At 40.6% G+C, this 17,157-nt stretch overlaps 3 protein-coding genes across 7 annotated transcripts in view; 2 read left to right on the top strand and 1 right to left on the bottom strand.

The window, feature by feature from the left end:
- The first annotated feature begins 351 nt into the window (after window positions 1-351).
- Window positions 352-8,748, top strand: LOC136648897 (mitochondrial glutamate carrier 1-like). The gene is made up of 9 exons (XM_066625208.1): window positions 352-442; window positions 1,904-2,029; window positions 3,097-3,152; window positions 4,171-4,261; window positions 5,581-5,699; window positions 6,574-6,775; window positions 6,864-7,018; window positions 7,288-7,363; window positions 8,032-8,748. The coding sequence occupies exons 1-9, from the start codon at window positions 423-425 to the stop codon at window positions 8,189-8,191; spliced, it is 1,005 nt and encodes a 334-aa protein (XP_066481305.1). The 5' UTR covers window positions 352-422; the 3' UTR covers window positions 8,192-8,748.
- Window positions 8,749-11,030: 2,282 nt separating this feature from the next.
- On the bottom strand, window positions 11,031-13,002 carry TSHB (thyroid stimulating hormone subunit beta). The gene is made up of 2 exons (XM_066623307.1): window positions 12,835-13,002; window positions 11,031-11,273 (listed from the first exon to the last, which is right to left on the bottom strand). Exons 1-2 carry the CDS (start codon window positions 13,000-13,002, stop codon window positions 11,031-11,033), a joined length of 411 nt encoding a protein of 136 aa, XP_066479404.1.
- The window catches only part of LOC136647646 (uncharacterized), a 35,022-nt gene continuing 30,802 nt past the window's right edge, over window positions 12,938-17,157 (top strand). For all 5 annotated transcript variants that reach the window (XM_066623303.1, XM_066623304.1, XM_066623305.1 and 2 more), the window contains exon 1: window positions 12,938-13,057. The gene's annotated coding sequence lies outside the window, so the exon portion shown is untranslated. The remainder of the gene's footprint in view (window positions 13,058-17,157) is intronic.

Genomic DNA, 17,157 nt, shown 5'->3' with positions numbered 1-17,157 from the left:
ATGTGTGATTACTTCTCTGTCCTCACCACCAAGGAGGTGTCATCTTCCCTACAATTTCACAGTTGCACAGTCATTCCTACATCAAAAATAATCGACTTCAGTTGCATCTTAAAAGTATAGGTTAGTCATCTAGAAATTAATGACAACACAGGTGATGACAGTTGGTGCAACAAGAGTGAGAAGTATTCTGATTTGTCATACTGAATTTGAGATGCCGTTTGAAATGCCTACAGACCCAAATAGCCAATGAGAAGCTCTGGATTATATATAGAACAACTGATGGGTTTTAAAGCTTCAATTCACTCCGCAGAGATTAGACAGAATTGTCTCATCGAGGAACCAACTTCTTACCACTGGCAGCTTGTATTAATTGTTGACCAAAAAGACTGTGGAACATTTTTCCCGGTGTGATTCCAAAGAAGATGGCTGAGAAACAGATTAGGTACGTGTCCTGACTAAGGTTTAAGAAATACAGTGAAAGATCTAAATGATGAGTAGAACAAGTGCTACAAAATCAAGTGCGTTAATATTGTTTTTCAATTTAATATTTAGACTAATAGTGTTCCAGGTCCTATATAAAGTGCAAAAGTGATTGAAAAATGAAGGAAGCAAATAGTAATGTAATAGTGAAGTTGGCAGCTGGTGAGGTTAACCAGTGGCAGATAACTCTGGTGACTCTGATGCTCCAAAACTGGTTTTGTAGGAAAAAATGAATTTAAGAAGGCATGTAAAATACTCAAGAAAATTCCCTGGGTTGGCTGTTCCAAGCATAGGAAGTGCAAAGTGGGGGGAGGTAGAAGTGACATTTCAGGCTGAGAGTGAGGATTTTATTCTCTATCTGCCCTTGAAAATATTTCAAATTTCATTGCAAAAAGGAGTTTATTTAAACTCCATTGTTATGTATTTGTTATGGCCCTTTAGATCTCATAAAAACTAGAAGTATAAGTGTACCTGAGGAATAATCACATGTGGACTAAACAAGTAAGGAGTGGTTGCTCCTTTTTAAATATAGTGCCCATAGGTAGGAGAATAGTAAGAAAGTTTATAGCCAATGATCTTGTATGGATTGAAGGAATGGAGCAGAAGACCTAATTCAGATAGAGAACTATGAGTTTTAAGGGCTACCTGCTACCATGTGATCCTGTCCACCTGTTGAGATCTTTCAGATGAGGACTCTATTACATGTCATCATTGGGTGAGGTGTGATTTGTGTCCACATAAGTTGGGGCCTTCTCTGTAGTGGCTCCTGGCTGCAGAAGTTCCTAATGTGGGGTTAACCCTTCCCCTCACCTTGTATATGTTTTCAGAACTTCCTACATTCCATGAGACTTTCAGTATTTGTTTGGAAGAGGGCTTCTGTGAATATATAATTACTGTAAATAATAATATTAATTTAATATTTAATATATAATATAATAATATATAATATTTAATTTACTGTCTGCTGGTTGCTTATTCTCTATTATTATTACCTGTGATTTTTTGTGGATTTATTAAAAATCATGATTTTATGTTAAATTTATTGTTAGTCACCTTCAGGCAAAAGATAGTGTATAAATGAAAAAATAAATGACTGGCATATGATGCCACCAAATGGTACAAGTCTCTTAATGTGGGTATGTACCACCAAAACAGCAAGCAAGTGGATGCTCTTATGGCATATCCATTTGGCAATTCATGTTTTCAAATAATTTTAACATGGGGCACATGCTAGCATCATTACACTGGAAGTGACACTAAAAGCTTGGCAGTACTAATGCAGAAAGCTGTGAAGAGCCAGTGGCCAAAGAAATTGAAATGATGCATTGGGTTTATACATTGCTTCAACATAACCCAGAGGAACTTCAGGAAATCCTCATCCTCTTAGCATGCCATTTTTTTTTTATATTTTCTTCTCATTCAGTTTGCCTGCTAAGCTCATCAATGGAGGAGCTGCTGGGATAATTGGAGTTACTTGTATATTTCCTATAGACCTGGTTAAAACCAGGCTACAGAATCAAAGGAGCGGGCAGCAAGTCTACAAAAATATGTAAGTGATCTTTGAAAAAGGAAAGTCAAACCAGTAAAGATACTGTTCTTCTAAAACTCCTTTAGAGAACTTTTATGCATCCAAGGCACACTGGGTTGTTGTTTTTTTAATTTCATCTTCACATTTTGCTTCTTCTTTAAATTTGTAACTCATGATTTAATTCAAGCTAAGAGTTCTCATAGTTGTGGAAGTTCTCAGACTCTGTTTATTTGACTAAAATGATCTTTCCTAAAAGCATATTTAGAATAGCAGCTTCTTCACCATTGATCAGTACCTATAGACAGATGCACCTAAATACAGATATACCATCAGTGATGGATTAGTTTGTTATTTCTGCCCTGTCATTTGTTTCACAATGGAGCCTCACAGATTAAAATAATATGACTTTTAAAAACAGTGTATAAAACAAACAAAAAACAAGCAAAATCAATACTTTATCTTCAACTAACGAACAGGTATAGAAAGTAGTAGATATTATCTCACTGATAAATTGTACATTATGTACAGATGTATGAAGTAAAGCAAATATGTAACAAAGTTGTTGAAAAATAAGTTTTCTTTTTGTTGTCCCAGGACAACATTTGTAATGGCTTCAGCAGTATGCTACATTTCAGTGGCTATAACAATAAAGTATTCCCTTCTCTGATCTTTTGCTTGTAATTTAAAAAAAACCATTTAAACATTTAAATAAAGATGTACTTCAAAGGCTTGATATGCTCTCTTGACATGGATATCATTCTGTTCATTGCTATCAGGTTCTAATGTCAGATACAACCATCCTTTGCCATTGAAAATCTTGGCAGTAATGAAGCTGGCACGTCATTAGTTTTGAATTTGTTCTTGTGCAACTTTTTCCCAAGATGCTGGCCAAGATTTAAACAATAACATATACTGCATTCCTTATTGCTCACTGAGATTTTTGTATTAGGTCTAAGTGTAAATGCATAGGGGGGGAGAGGTAGATAATATTACAATTATTACTGGAATTGTTCAAAATATTACATCCAGAAATTCCATGTCTTGATGATAGAGGAATTCTGACCATGCACTTATTCTGCCCTGATTAGGTTGGATTGTCTAATTAAAACGCTACGTTCAGAAGGCTATTTTGGAATGTACAGAGGTGAGTTATTGCCATGTTTTGTATAATTGGCTATAATAATACAACTTCTTGAATATATTCATTTTCATTGGAATGATCAAAGGTGGTCACAGTTCTAGTGGAATTTTATCATGCTGGAAAAAGCCAGGATTACAGATTTCAATGAACTCCAGTGGCTCTTTGTTATACTGTGAGCCCTTTTGGGTCAGGGAACAATTTATTTATTTAGCTAGCTAGAATTTGTAAACTGCTTTGTGAACACTCATGTTAAAAAGTGGTATATAAATGTTCTTGGGCTGTAATCCTATACAGGGTTATTCAACCTGGTTTTTCTCAACCAGTGGTACAGGTACCACTAGTGGTACTGGAGGTGGTGTTTGGTGGTACTCAAGGGACCTCTGAACACCTGCCTCCCCCCAGAAGTGAGACCAGTAACATGATGCAACATTCAGTGGGCTGAGCTCCAAAAAGCATGTAGAAAATCTGCTGACATTGAGATGCGCAACACAGCATTGAGACATTACAAAAGAGTAGAATGTCTCAGACCACAAGCTGCTAGGCTCTAGGCTGTCATCCCTTTTCAGTTTACCACTGAGAGTGCTGATTCTGTGGAAAAGATTGGTGTGATCATCCACACAAGTTCTGAGCCACATGGGATCTCATTACTCATAGGCAGTTGCCATGTGGCTGTGGATGAAATCAGTAGTACATCTCTACATAAGTGTGTGGAAGACTGCAGTCCTGTAGCTGCTTGCTCCATGATAACTGTCTTGAAGTTCTTGACTTCCTGATAGCTGTCTTGTACTGACGTGAATTCTGTCACCGTAAATTGTGTAATATTGTAAATAGAACATATTTTAGGAAGCAGAAAGGTTAATTTTTAATGGGGTGCCCATGCTAACCAGAACTGTGCTTTTATATATTTAAATCTGATACTTCTTGTGTTGTGGCCTGCCACTAACTTTGAATTATTTGGATTAGATTTTAAGACAAGGAATACCTCTTGAGTGCTATTAAGCACAAATGTGTTTATTTTTAGGTGCAGCAGTGAATCTGACACTTGTAACACCTGAGAAGGCTATCAAACTGGCTGCTAATGACTATTTTAGGCATCTGCTTGCCAAGGATGGGTATGTTACATGAGATGCTAGAACTGCCTCATTTATAGGTTGCATAAATTACAGGCTACGTCCACCTTTTGAATCTGAAGGCTTGATTCTGTAGAAGCAGCCAATAATGCAAACCTGAAAAGCTTTAGGAAAGAATGAAGCCATGTTCTGTTCAATATTACTAATATCCTAGAGAAGGCAAGCAAACAATAGGAAAGAGATAGCAACATTTATTGTGTATTGAATAATATTGTTTAGACAGTCATCATGTGGTTCCGCCCTGTGGCTTTTGTAAAGCTTAGTACTTTGCTCCTCTTTGTACTACTTCCTCTTTGCATTGATCACTACTCCAGTACATCAGTCCTTTTTCCTAACTGCAAAAATCAATATGTTGTAATATAAATGTGTAGTGTATTCTGTTATCACATTTCTGTGAAACTTCAAGATTTCAACAAGTCTGCCAGGACGCTGCAGTACAAATGCAGTACCATGTGGACAGATAAAATCATGAGACTGTGATAATTTCAGTTCTTATAATACTGATATGTAGTTGTGAGGTTAACTGCAAGAATTTGTTGTCCCTTGGATTGTGTCTTTTCCAACAGTCTTGGCTTAATTTAATATCATTTAATTCATTTCCCTGAGTCTCTTGCTGGCAGATACATAATATTTTTCATATACAAGTCATTCCCTTTCTGGAAAGGTCTATTTTAGGTTTTAATATGGGTATAATAATGATCATTCAACACTAATAGCATAATGCTGAATTTGCACAGTTGTACCTGTCTTTACACACATACTAAATTTTAGCAATGAGAAGCTGAGGAAACCTTGAGATAGTATTATGAAGTAACTAGGTTTTTAAAGAAATAACCCTGCATTACTGCAATCAGAACCAACCCTCCTGCACCATGGTGGGATGTTAGATGCCACCCCAAACCAATGGTGTCACCTCAACCCAGTGGTGCATCAGTGTCTAGCTCCTTGGCTTTTTTCTTTCCGCTTCCTGATTTATTATTATTTATATACCACTTTTCAACAAAAAATTCAGAGCGGCTTACAGAGAAGAAGAGAGAAATGGAGCAGAAGAAGAAGTGTGGAGGAGATAAGAGAAGAGAGTGGTGGGCTTAGAAGACCCACTAAGTGGGTCTTCAACTGCTTATGGAGTGGTGGGCTTAGAAGACCGCATAAGCGGTCTTCAACTGCTTATGGAGACCCAGCTTAGATTCTGTCTGTCCTTTGTGACTAGCTTGTATATAATAAAAATGGTATTCTGAATGGATTTTGTTCAGTATTGCGTTTACTCTGCCATAACCATTAATTTTTTGTTTTTCTTTTAGGTTGACTCTGTCATTATCTAAGGAGATGCTTGCAGGTTGTGGTGCTGGAACCTGTCAGGTAATCATCACCACCCCAATGGAAATGCTGAAGATTCAGCTGCAGGATGCAGGTAGACTTGGTAAGAGCATTTGCTGTATTTCTTCATATGTCAGCCTCATCTCAGAGAACATGTTTTTAAATGTTCATATCTTGTGAAGCTTCTCTGTGAAACTCATACCCAATCTTGGTAGACTATAGATTACAGAGTTAAGTTTGCCTGGGTGTCAGCATTACTTAATTTTATTTGCCATTGAATCTTTTTTTCCTTGGGATAGGTGATGAATTACAATCTTATCCTATACTAACATCCATAAGGATTTGATCTTTTGGGGCCAGGCAGGAAACTAGCAAAGCTATATCTTGCAGGCACATATTATTTGTGAATGAATGAACTGTGAATAATATCAACTTGGCACCAAGATTCCTGAAAATCAAAGCAGTTCCACAACTGGGAAATGCTTCTAATGGCCCAAAGCACACTAAAGGCAGTGCTGGCAAATCATGTTACTGCTGGTGCTGGCTGCCACAGTCCACACTAATGCCGCTGCGTTGCTGCATGGGGATTTAGGTTGCATTGGGCTATCAAACTAAAGAAGGCAAGATATCGTGGTGAAACATGGAGAATCTTGCTGCTTTGTTTGGTTAGAAATGGTGTCAGACATGAGTGTTTTGCACCCCAGAGACAAGGAACAATATTGGAGAAAGAAGCAGGAGATCAGAAGCCAACTCACAGTCCAGACTTTGATATAGCAGTTGGGAATCCCATGAGCGCAAACTTTGTATCAATTAAAAGTGTGATGACAAAGTAGTTAGGCCATCTTCTGTTCAGGATTCAGTTCAGGATTTTCAAATAGTCAGATTTAAATAGCTTCCAAGACTTGTCTGTGTTGAGGGAAGGGAGAGAGCCAAATCAGAATAATGAGCCACTCACATATTTTCTCCATGTACTGCAGCATCTCAGAAGCTTGTGAGCAGGGTTCCCTGTCCATCTCCTGGATGCAAGGTCATTGCTGTCAATCCCATTCTGACCAGAGGATACAATGTGGGACCTGCTCCCTTTTCAAGGAGGATATCTGCCACTCAGATAGCAGCTGAGCTTCTGCAGACCCAGGGCATTAAGGGTCTCTACAAGGGTCTTGGAGCTACCTTGCTAAGGTTAGCTGGTGCACCCTCTTTGCCTCTCTCATCTCCTTGTCTCTTTTCCATATGACTTTATGTGAACTGAATGACTCTTCTCTTCTAGGGATGTTCCATTCTCCATCATCTACTTCCCACTGTTTGCCCACCTGAACAAAGCAAGACAAGATTCTCTGGAGGAAAAGGCTCCCTTCTTCCACTCTTTTCTTGCTGGTTGCACAGCTGCCTTGGTGGCAGCCGTGTCTGTCAATCCTTGTGATGGTAAGATAATGTTTACATCACCTTCTTTCCCGCTTTTGTGTTCTACTTCATGTAATCCAGAGTCACAGAGAAATACTGGAAGAAGGTTGTTTTTGTAGGTCTTTGAAAGCTACAGTTTGAGATGGTTTAAGGTCTTCTGTTCAGGGAAGAGTGTTATTTCCAGGGTTATGCTGTTTTCAGTGAGTTTGGATCAGAAGGAAGTATTGACATGTGCTCTCAACCTTACTTGTAATATTCCTCTAGCTGACCAATTAATATTTTTTTTGCAGTAATAAAGACACGTCTTCAAACAATGGGCAGGGGAAGAAATGAAGAGAGCTATAATGGAATTATTGATTGTGCAAGGTAAGAAATGAAAAACCTATAAAGCACTGTGAACAACTTGACTGTTTGGCAGGAGTATATGTAAGGTGTTGTTTGTTTGGAGGAGTTTAGCCACTTGAGAAGGTATGAAAAACAGTCACACATTCTGCCAGGCCTCCTGGTTTTTCAACCATGTCAAAGCAATTGCCCTTAGTTTACCTAAGTTACCTATGCAGTTGTGAGTGCTTACTCTGCTCAGATTGCATGCAACTGATCTTTCCTAACCACACAACTTTAGTATTTGAAAACCACTTGCCACATGATTAATCCCTATTATGGACAGTCTGCTTGAGAGCAGCTGCCAGGATTTTGTGGCCCTGCCACAAAGACTACCCTACAGTTAAGTCAGTGGAAAAGAACTTTCAAGCCAATTTTCAGCACCTCCACATGGGGACCATCATTTTTGTATTGGCACTAAGTTTACATGTATCATGCTAATTTGGGGTTGTGTTCTTTTCTCCTGTGTATAAGAGTTATGTGGAGAGGGTAAGAAATTGCAGGTGCAGAAGGGAGTCAAATGTTCAAAACTGTGGCAGATGGCAGAGCTATGGCCTATGGGTAATATTTGAGATGCAAACAGATGAAATAATTCTTGAAGAATGTAATGCAAAGTCATGTAACCAAGTGCGTTGTGCTTTTTTTGTTTTTAGGAAGCTTTGGATGAAAGAGGGTCCGTCAGCCTTCTTCAAGGGGGCTAGCTGCAGAGCACTGGTCATTGCACCTCTCTTTGGTATAGCACAAGGCATTTACTTTATTGGTGCTGGAGAGTTCCTTATCGAGCTATGGCAGGATGGAAGACTTTCCCCCTAGGCTTCCCTTCTCTTTCCTTGAACTTCCTGAAAGGAAATCCAGAAGAAGTACCAGCAGACAATGGCAGATTGACATACAGTTGTTCCTTCTGTTAGGGAACATGAACTCAAAGCCAAGGGCACTAGGTTTATTGTAAATGTTTCCAAGATTTGGTGGCTACCGTGGCTGTTCAGTTCTCTAATACATGATATTTGTGTATTTTGCTTATGACTTCAAAAGTCATCAATGTGACACCAAGACAGCAGGACAGACATCTGCATGTGCAAAGAAGAAGGCAAGTCTCTGGGACTTGAGAGACTAGAGAATGGAATGACCATGATGAGAATGGAATGACCATGGCTCCATTTATTGAGCCTGGCTATGGGAGAATGTATCAGAAAATGTTTTGTTTGTTAGTGGAACAGACTTGTGGGGCCAAATCTTCTTGAAGAATTTGAGAACCAAACTGGGCCATTGTGCTTTTGTAGCTAATGTTCATTTACCCCTGGTATGATATTTCCAGCTTCAGTGAAGTAAAATTCTCTCTGCTGTTTTCTCATACAGCAAAAACGGATAGGGGAACAAAATGTATGAGTTATTATTCATATGTGTTTATAACCTACTCAGGGCACAATCCTGACCAGGTCTACTCAGAAGTAAGTCCTATTTTGTTCAATGGGGCTTACTCTCAGGAAAGTGTGGTTAGGATTGCAGCCATAGTTACCTAGAATGAAGATCTGGACCCTGTGGTGACTGCTAAATGCCAAAGCAACAATTTGAATTTAGACTATGCAAATGCACCAGCAAAGTAACCAAATATTTTATTGTTTATAATTAACAATATATCTAAGAATGTCTATATCAGTAGTTCCCAAACCGGCGGGTTGTGACCCACCAGCCAGGGAAGCACTGGTCCCTGCCCTTTAAGGGGCTGGAAGGAGGGAAGGCAGCAACATGATGCCCAGGATCATGCTTCTGCAGGGGATAGGAGGGGTTTTGTTAACCAACCTGCAGCCAACACTGCAATGGAGATACTGTGTGTGTGTGTAGCACTCAGCAGGGCTGTCATCCTCTGCAGCAGCATGATGCTGGGGATCTCATTGCTGCCTTCCCATCTCCCCTGCAACAACTTGTAGTGCTCCCAACTCCCTTGTAGGAGTTTGGGAAGAAACACTTCTATATCATTGGGCTTGTCTTAGAGACTATCATCAAGAAGTGGGGGGGGGGAGTTAAGTGTTCTTTTCTAAGGGATTATAAACTGGTCTTTAGATATATAATAAATTGCTCATGTGCAAAGCAAGCAAAATGCATTTACCTAGCATAATAAAAAGGTCCAAATCAACATAGTGTCAGCGCTGTGTGTATGTTCTTTACTGTGCCTTGAGGGGGGCATGATTGAGACATACAATATTTGGCAGAAGATGAACAGAGTGGATAGAGAGATGCTCTTTTCCCTCTCACATAAATCCAGAACCGGGGACATCCACTAAAATCGAATGTTGGGAGAGTTAGGACAGACAAAAGATAATATTTCTTAGCGTGTAGTTAGTCTGTCGAACTCCTTGCCACAGGATTTGGTGATGGCATCTGGCCTAGATGCCTTTAAAAGCGAATTGGACAAATTTCTGGAGGAAAAGTTCATCGCAGTTTACAAACCATGATATGTATGTGCAGCCTCCTGAATTTAGAAGTAGATTACCTCAGAATGCCAGATGCAAGGGATGGCATCGGGATGTGAGCCTCTTGTTATGTGTTCCCTGAGGCATCTGGTGGGCCAATGTGAGATACAGGAAGCTGGCCTAGATAGGCCTATGGCCTGATCCAGTGGGCCTCTTCTTTTCTTATGCTATCTATGCTTGTAATTATGGGCTTGGTCTGAACATGGGATTGGGCTGAATCAGTTTCTATCTAATTTTTTATTTCTCTCTCTTCTATGTGATCTGACAAGTACTTCGTCTGAGCAGTGCCAATTTGATTTGTTCATTGAAACTTCCCCAGAAAGACTTCACTAGCATCTACACTACTTTTTCTCATTGTAGTTAGCAGAGGCCAGAGCTCCACTGACCAGAGATAGCTTGCTTGTTATCATTTGGGGGTTTCATGTTCTCTCATATAATAACTCCCAATTTCTTTCTAAGCATATTGTTCCCAAGGTTTGTGTGGAGCACAGCTAGTGTGAGCAGATTACAGCACCAATTTCACCCACCTTTATTAGCCCAAGGGCAACAATATTGAGCCAGCAAAGCCCTGTTAGGAATAAACACTCCTTGCTCTGTCTGTGAGATGGAGTAAAATCAGGACCTATAATGCTTAGAACAAAAGAAGAAATTCAACAACTTTGAGATAACAAAATAGTATCTTTTACATAATTTTTGTCTAGAGATCTCATGAGTAAGATCACATAAAACTCAGCCACAAAATTCAGCTTGAAGGAGCTCATTTGAACAAATCACTGCGGTTCTAGCCTTTGCAAATTACCTCCTCAGACTAACAAGGCAAAACGAAGAGGGCAACCTCTTCTCTCCGGAAAAAAAGAGCAGTGCACCCAGTGAAGGAATGCAGATTCCCTGAGAGGTTTCATTCTGCAATACATGTGTTTGTCTACACAACCACGCTCTAAAAAGCACGTACTTGTAGGCATGCCTGCTGGAGTTGAGATCTTCCCTTTCACTGTAACTTCAGTTTGTCTCTGAGTTTCATGTAAAATGGAAAACAAAAGCAGCACATTATTGTTTCATGTTTCTTTCCCCGAATCATTTGACAGAACAAATGTTGAATATGCCACCCTTCTATTTATTCTTTTGCAATCAATGCTTTGCATGTGTTGGTAGGATTGTGTGTGTGTCAGGCAGCCCGGATCTCATGGATTATATAGTTTCTGGAACATAGTGCAGTAACCATTGCTGCTGGCCTCCTGCACACAGTCACTATAGTCAGTGTTGCATTTCCCACACTTGCAGCTCACAGCCACAGGGTAGGTATAGTATGAGACAGTATGGTGCTGGCAGCCAGGGATCAACACAGTCCTGTACACCATGTCCTTGTACGTACAGACTTCCTGGGACAGGGCACTCCGGAGCAGTAGCTTCTTACTGTTGCTGTCCTGTAAAGGAATGCCAGTGGTTATTCCATCTCAATTACAGCTTTTGTTTAAAACCACCCAGTTCATTTGTGCCTTTGCTGTCCTGTCTTGCTCCAATCCTTCCTGTTCCCTTCACTGCTTCTACCTCCTGCCTCTCCATGGTCCTTCTTCACATGCACTTTCTGTTTCTGAATCCTACAAATAGGATTCCCTTCCTCCAGTATTCACATTGCTCTTCAAAGCTGTTCTCTTATACTTCTTGGCTAATTTCTTCTTGTACCTCAACCTTAATTTTCATTTCATTTCCCCCTATGATCCCCTAGTTCAGTGTTTCCCAAACTGCAGGTTGGGACCCACCAGTGGTCGCGAGCCAGTTGCAAACAGCCTTGCTGAGTTTGTAGAAGAAAATGGCAACAGTGGGCAATCCGGATAGACTGCTCTTATGGCTGGAATGCTAACCTGTGGCTTGAGATAATCTTCCTACCCCCAAATTAAAAATGTAACATTTTCCAATTTTCTCTAGTATTTGGCATGCTATAGATCACAGGTGAACCCAGTTTCAGCCTTTTGTCTGGCCTGGAAGTCCCTAACTGCACATCTTGCTCTCCAGTTCAGACTTCTGGGTATCCTGGAATGACTGTATAAAGGTTTAGGGAAACAGTCTTTGAACTCCATGTCTGGGAAAAGTCTAGCACAGGGGTGTCAAACTCATTTCATATGGAGGGCCACATAGCACTCATGATTCCTGCTGAGGGCCGGAATGATGTCATTAGGTAAGAAGTGATGTCATTAAACAGGTCATAACCAAAAACACTTTTAGGAACTCATTAGCTGCAAATAACAAAAGAGAAAATATATGAATCTTGATCATATTTCAAGATATGGGAGAGCCCAATTTTCGTGTGAGCTGCCTTTCAGCAGTAACACCTCAGCACTATTCAGCAGCTGAAAGCATGAGGGCCATATAAAAAGCTTCTGCTGGCCACATCCGGCTCCTGGGCCTTATGTTTGACACCCCTGGTCTAATAAATGCCTACATGCATACTATATGTAAGGTCTCTAGCATTCTTGGGTGCACAGGACCCCAATAACCAATTATTATTATTGTTAATATTATTATTGTTATTGCTAGATCTCTTTTTGTCTAGTAAAGCTATGTGGATTGTGATAGATTGTTGTTTTAAAAAGTGGATCCCAGTGCTAAAACGTTTGGGAAGCACTGCCCTAGTCTACTTTGGTTTGAAAGTCTGCAGACAAGGACAGTATCTTACAGTTACACTTGTCTGTGTCTAGTTATTTAAGTGCCTAATAAAACAAGAACAGTAGCTACCAACCTTACGATCAGCACACATACTTAAAACTCATTTCTGCCTAGCCCACAGGTGTGCACATTTGATCCCTGTTGCATATATGCAACGTTGGGCACAAATGGCTTAAAGTGATTTCAAATGATCCTCCCTTGATGCCACTTTTGTAATATTCTGACTGCTGTTCATTCCATTTTTTTTAAAGCAGCTATTCTCTTCCAATGGCTAGTCAAATGTTGCAAGAAGGGACTCATTCACATCTTGTAAGAATGTACCCGAGTCATGCAGAAGCCTTCGCAGATAGTGGTGTTGACAGCCAGACAGTAGGCACATTCTTTCCTCTCCACGTGGATGATGTATTCAACTGGAACACAGAGCGACATGCTCTGCCCCAAAGTCAGGACAAAGACTATGGAGAGAGACATTAAAAGGGCAGGATTCATGCTGGAGACAAAAGCAAAGCTGAATTAGACATTGTGAAGTCAGAGGCAGAAGCAGGTAGGTTACTAACAGGAATAGTATCCTGGGTCACAATCCTTCATAATATGGTTTCTGGTAAGTCTCCCCTGCTGAGGCTAAAAGCATGCAGGAGTGATTTTCATGGGACAAAGAGAAAGAGGAGGTGGGGCAGGATAAGCTTCCTACCAGTGCTACAGTCTAGATCTGAACTGGGATGGGAGCAGCAACTGATATTCCCTAAAGTTTAAAGTCACTTGGGCCCCAGTATATGTGCTCAAACCGCATGTTAATTGCAACTGTAAATTCATGCAAAGGCAATAATATACCAGTTAAAGGCTGTAATATGCTTTCATTGAATAATTACTATTGAATTATTAGGTTTGAATTATTAGCCACTTTGGGAACCTCTTTTTAGCAAAGAAAGGCAGAAACAAAATGTTTTTAAATATATATGGACATCTGGAATGTAAATTAATGCCCTGGGGAATGTCAGAGTTGTGGGATGCTTTCATGCTCAATTGATCTTTCTTACTGTGGTAGAGAACTTCTATATTGGAACCAGTCCTCTTTTGTCAGGCATTGCTTTCTCTTGTTTTGGTCCCCATACTCCCTGAGTATTTAAGGATCAGCAATAATAAAAGAGCAAGTGTGATCCCCCACATTCAAATTATTCAGATGTATGCTCACACACCCACTCAATAAAGTATCCACACCTTAACTATGTGGCTGTTCTTACTTCACTATAACATTCTGCCCATTGAACAACAGCAGGCTTTCAGTTGGGAAAACTGACCCTCCCTTTCTTTAGGCAGAACAAAAGGACACAAACAAGACATGGCTGTCTCTAGAGCTAATAGCCAAACTGGGCACTGCCTCCCAACAAAAGCAACACTAGTTACATTGCAAAAAGGATCAAACAAACAGTTCAGGATCAGGTATTCATGGTCTAGTATTAGCCATGGCTGGAAAAAAGCAATCACTTGCAGATCCACTAGAATGGAAAATCAAGTTCTGAGCAATGAATAGAATGCAGGCAAATGCAATGAGCCTTTGGTGGAAACCTTGACCACTCTCAACAAATTTCTCCCTAGGAAAATTCTTAACACTGATCCAAAAAGTTGATGCTTTGGGCACAGATTGCATAGGACTGTCCATGAACATAGGTCACATTCATCCTCAGCCAACACCTGCAATACAGGCCAATTACGCACCTATCAAGTCTGTAGAAATGTCCAATCTGGAAGGCCTGTCCAACCACCCTGCAGCCAGTTTTTCACACAGGAACCTGATTTTGCATTTGGGAACTGCAGAGGAAATAACCCTAACGCAAGCTCTGAGCGTATTTTATACTCTCCTAGTTAATTCCTGGCTGATCTTCCTGTTTATACAATTGCATTAATTGCTGCTTCTAATCGCTATACGATCTACTGAAGATTCATATTTGAGCGCAAAGGAAATGTGATTAAAATAAGTGGGACTATAATATCTCCGCCTAGCAGCTGGACCACAAAGTTAATTACTTTTAACATTAATTCTTCACTCTTCATGAAATGAAGATACATATATGTGGATTTAAGAAAATCTTTACTGGCATTGCTTTTCATCAGGAAAGAATTGTAATGACATAAAAGCAAGATCAATCTGTAGGACACACGCACTCTAGTTTGGACAACTCCCGCTGGATATTTTTGAATAGTGTATGAGGGAGGAGAAGGGCCAGTTTTTGAAGCAGTTGTATTATCAGAAATCAGGACAGGACAATGAGATGATAAAGCCTGAAAAACTGTTAAGCAATGTACCACCTGATTAGGCGCAACATGATGTGGGTGGGTGGTTTTTATTGGGCAGGGGGTGTTAGCAGAAATTAAGTGGGTCTAGGTCTGGTCAGTGTCTAGCTGGGGAACTGTTTGGAAACCCCATGTATAACACCAACATGGAAGAAAAGCAAGATGTAATAAATTGGGAAGGTAGTGTGATCAAGCAGCTAGAAAATCTTGCATTCAGGTCACTGCTCAGCAGCCTGAACAGTATATTCTCAGGATATTCATTCATTGCTCAGCTTAAGTTCCCTATCTATAAAATAGTTTCTAAGAGTACTACATGCATGCAAGAATTGTTGTGAAAGCAAACACGATAAAGACTGTAACGCAGTGAGTAGCTCGGAGAGTGATTCTATAGAGGGAGCCATTTCTCAACCTTTCTTCAAACCCTTGTACAACCAAGGGCACAATCCTAACCAGGTCTACTCAGAAGTAAGTCTTATTTTGTTCAATGGGGCTTACTCTCAGGAAAGTGTGGTTAGGATTGCAGCCTAAGGGTATCATCCTAACCCATGTTCCAGCTCCAACATAAGGGCAATGCATTTCCGAGGTAAGGGAATAACCATTCCCATACTTTGAGGAGGCCTCCGTGAGTGCCAACCAATGGCAGGATGCCACATACTGAAAAGTTGGCTGAAAAGTTGGCTGAAAAGCCAGTGCTGAAAAGTTGGTTAGAATTTGGGCCTATGTAAAAGAGCCCTGGATGTGGTTGCTGGGGCAAGGTGCAAAAATTGCTCTCATCCTAGCAGCACTACCAATGTCCCCCTGCATCACTGTTGTCGTGATATGGTTCAGTCACTGATTGGCACTGTATTAGTGGTTATATTCAGTTTATTTGTATTGTTTTTAGCACATTGCATTAGCTACCTCTGTACCAGGGGGAGAAAAGCAGTGTATGTTTACTCTTTTCTTCCTGCTGGAAAACAATCAAGTGGTGTTCAGTATAGTGTGGGCAGAGATGGACATCTCTGAGAAAGTAAAAGTTTCAGTCAGCTCTCATATGGAAAAGTAACTGGAATTATGGGCACTGGATTGCAGCGTCAATGAACACCCTCCTACCCGCTACAGCCTAATGGGAGAGTAACTCAGGCTTTAATAGTTTCTACAGATTGTTGCTGGCATTTCTCTGGAAGTAGAGGGAAACTACCATCAACTCCAAACCTTGCCAGTTATTCTATCAGTCACCAAGCAATGACTGAAGTGGAGGTGTGTGAAGTGGCAGGGCTGGCCCATCCATGAGGGCCAGCTAAAGTAGTTGCCTCAGACAGATTGGGGGGAGCACTCTTCTCTGTTCACCTACTTTTCTCCACCACTACTACTTACTCCTTCCATACCCTGGATTAGAAGAGGAAGAGGGAGATGGAGAGGAAGTGGAAATGTGGTGAGAAGGAGCTGAGCCAGATCATTGAAGAGTGGAGGGAGCAGAGGTGAGTACATCACCAGTGGGCAGCCACTGGGACATGGTGACAAGTTTTAGATTCCAGCTGTATGATACATTTGCAAAATGGAAAGCTTCAACTGGAGAATGTAGAAGAAGTCCTCTGGTCACCCAAAAGAAAGCAATAAACTGTTTGTCCTGAGGTTATGCTCTAAATCTGGGTGTGATGCTGGCTCAAGCTATCCCCATCTGTAATTAAAGCTTTATTCCTATACAGATGCTCTGACACTGAGCCCAGTTAAACACAGTGGGACTTATTTCCAAATAAATATGCTTTGGATTGGGCTACCTAAAGAACTGACCAGGAAGCAAGGGGAGGTGCCAGGATTTGTGTAGGCCAGGAGTGCGTGCATCTGAATTTGCAGGAGACTGTGTTGAGATGAACAGTGTTATCTGAACGGACCATTTGTCAGTTCATAATTCAGAAGCTGCTATCCAATCACTCAAAGAAAGCTAGGAGGTGTTTGCCTTGATGTTATACTGAGAGAGAAGAAATCATGGCTTGCAAATGGTCCTTTATCTCTGGTTATGTTACTCAGGCCCAAATCCTAACCCACTTTCCAGCACTGGCATATCTGTGCCAATGGGATGTGTGCTGCATCCTGCCGTTGGGGGGCACTCATGGAGGCCTCCACAAAGTAAGGGAATGTTTGTTCCTTTACCTCGGAGCTGCGTTGCTCTTATGTCAGTGCTAGAAAGTGGGCTAGCATTGATCCCTCAGTTACATTTACTGTTGCACAATTGTTATAGAAAAATATTGTAGTGTGAGAGAATGAAAGATGAAAGTTATGGCCAACAGTGGCTCTTTCTCAGCATGACAATAAGACAAATTCCTCAGAGCATTTCTTGAACTGACTGGAGGGTCCCTTTAGAATTCTTAG

Source organism: Tiliqua scincoides, chromosome 4 (assembly GCF_035046505.1).
Source record: "Tiliqua scincoides isolate rTilSci1 chromosome 4, rTilSci1.hap2, whole genome shotgun sequence".
NCBI lineage: Eukaryota > Metazoa > Chordata > Lepidosauria > Squamata > Scincidae > Tiliqua > Tiliqua scincoides.
The sequence above is the reverse complement of the archived record's forward strand: the minus strand, read 5'-3'. Positions and strand labels throughout refer to the sequence as shown.

What these genes read in the sequence shown, in the direction of transcription:
- LOC136648897 (XM_066625208.1), top strand. Translation starts at nt 423, where the DNA reads ATGGCTGAGAAACAGATTAG. An exon ending in GCAGGATGCAGGTAGACTTG is followed by an intron (nt 5,700 to 6,573) that starts GTAAGAGCATTT and finishes CATGTACTGCAG; the next exon opens with CATCTCAGAAGCTTGTGAGC. An exon ending in GGAATTATTGATTGTGCAAG is followed by an intron (nt 7,364 to 8,031) that starts GTAAGAAATGAA and finishes TTTTGTTTTTAG; the next exon opens with GAAGCTTTGGATGAAAGAGG.
- TSHB (XM_066623307.1), bottom strand. Translation starts at nt 13,002, where the DNA reads ATGAATCCTGCCCTTTTAATGTCTCTCTCCATAGTCTTTGTCCTGACT. An exon ending in AAGGCTTCTGCATGACTCGG is followed by an intron (nt 11,274 to 12,834) that starts GTACATTCTTAC and finishes ATTCCTTTACAG; the next exon opens with GACAGCAACAGTAAGAAGCT.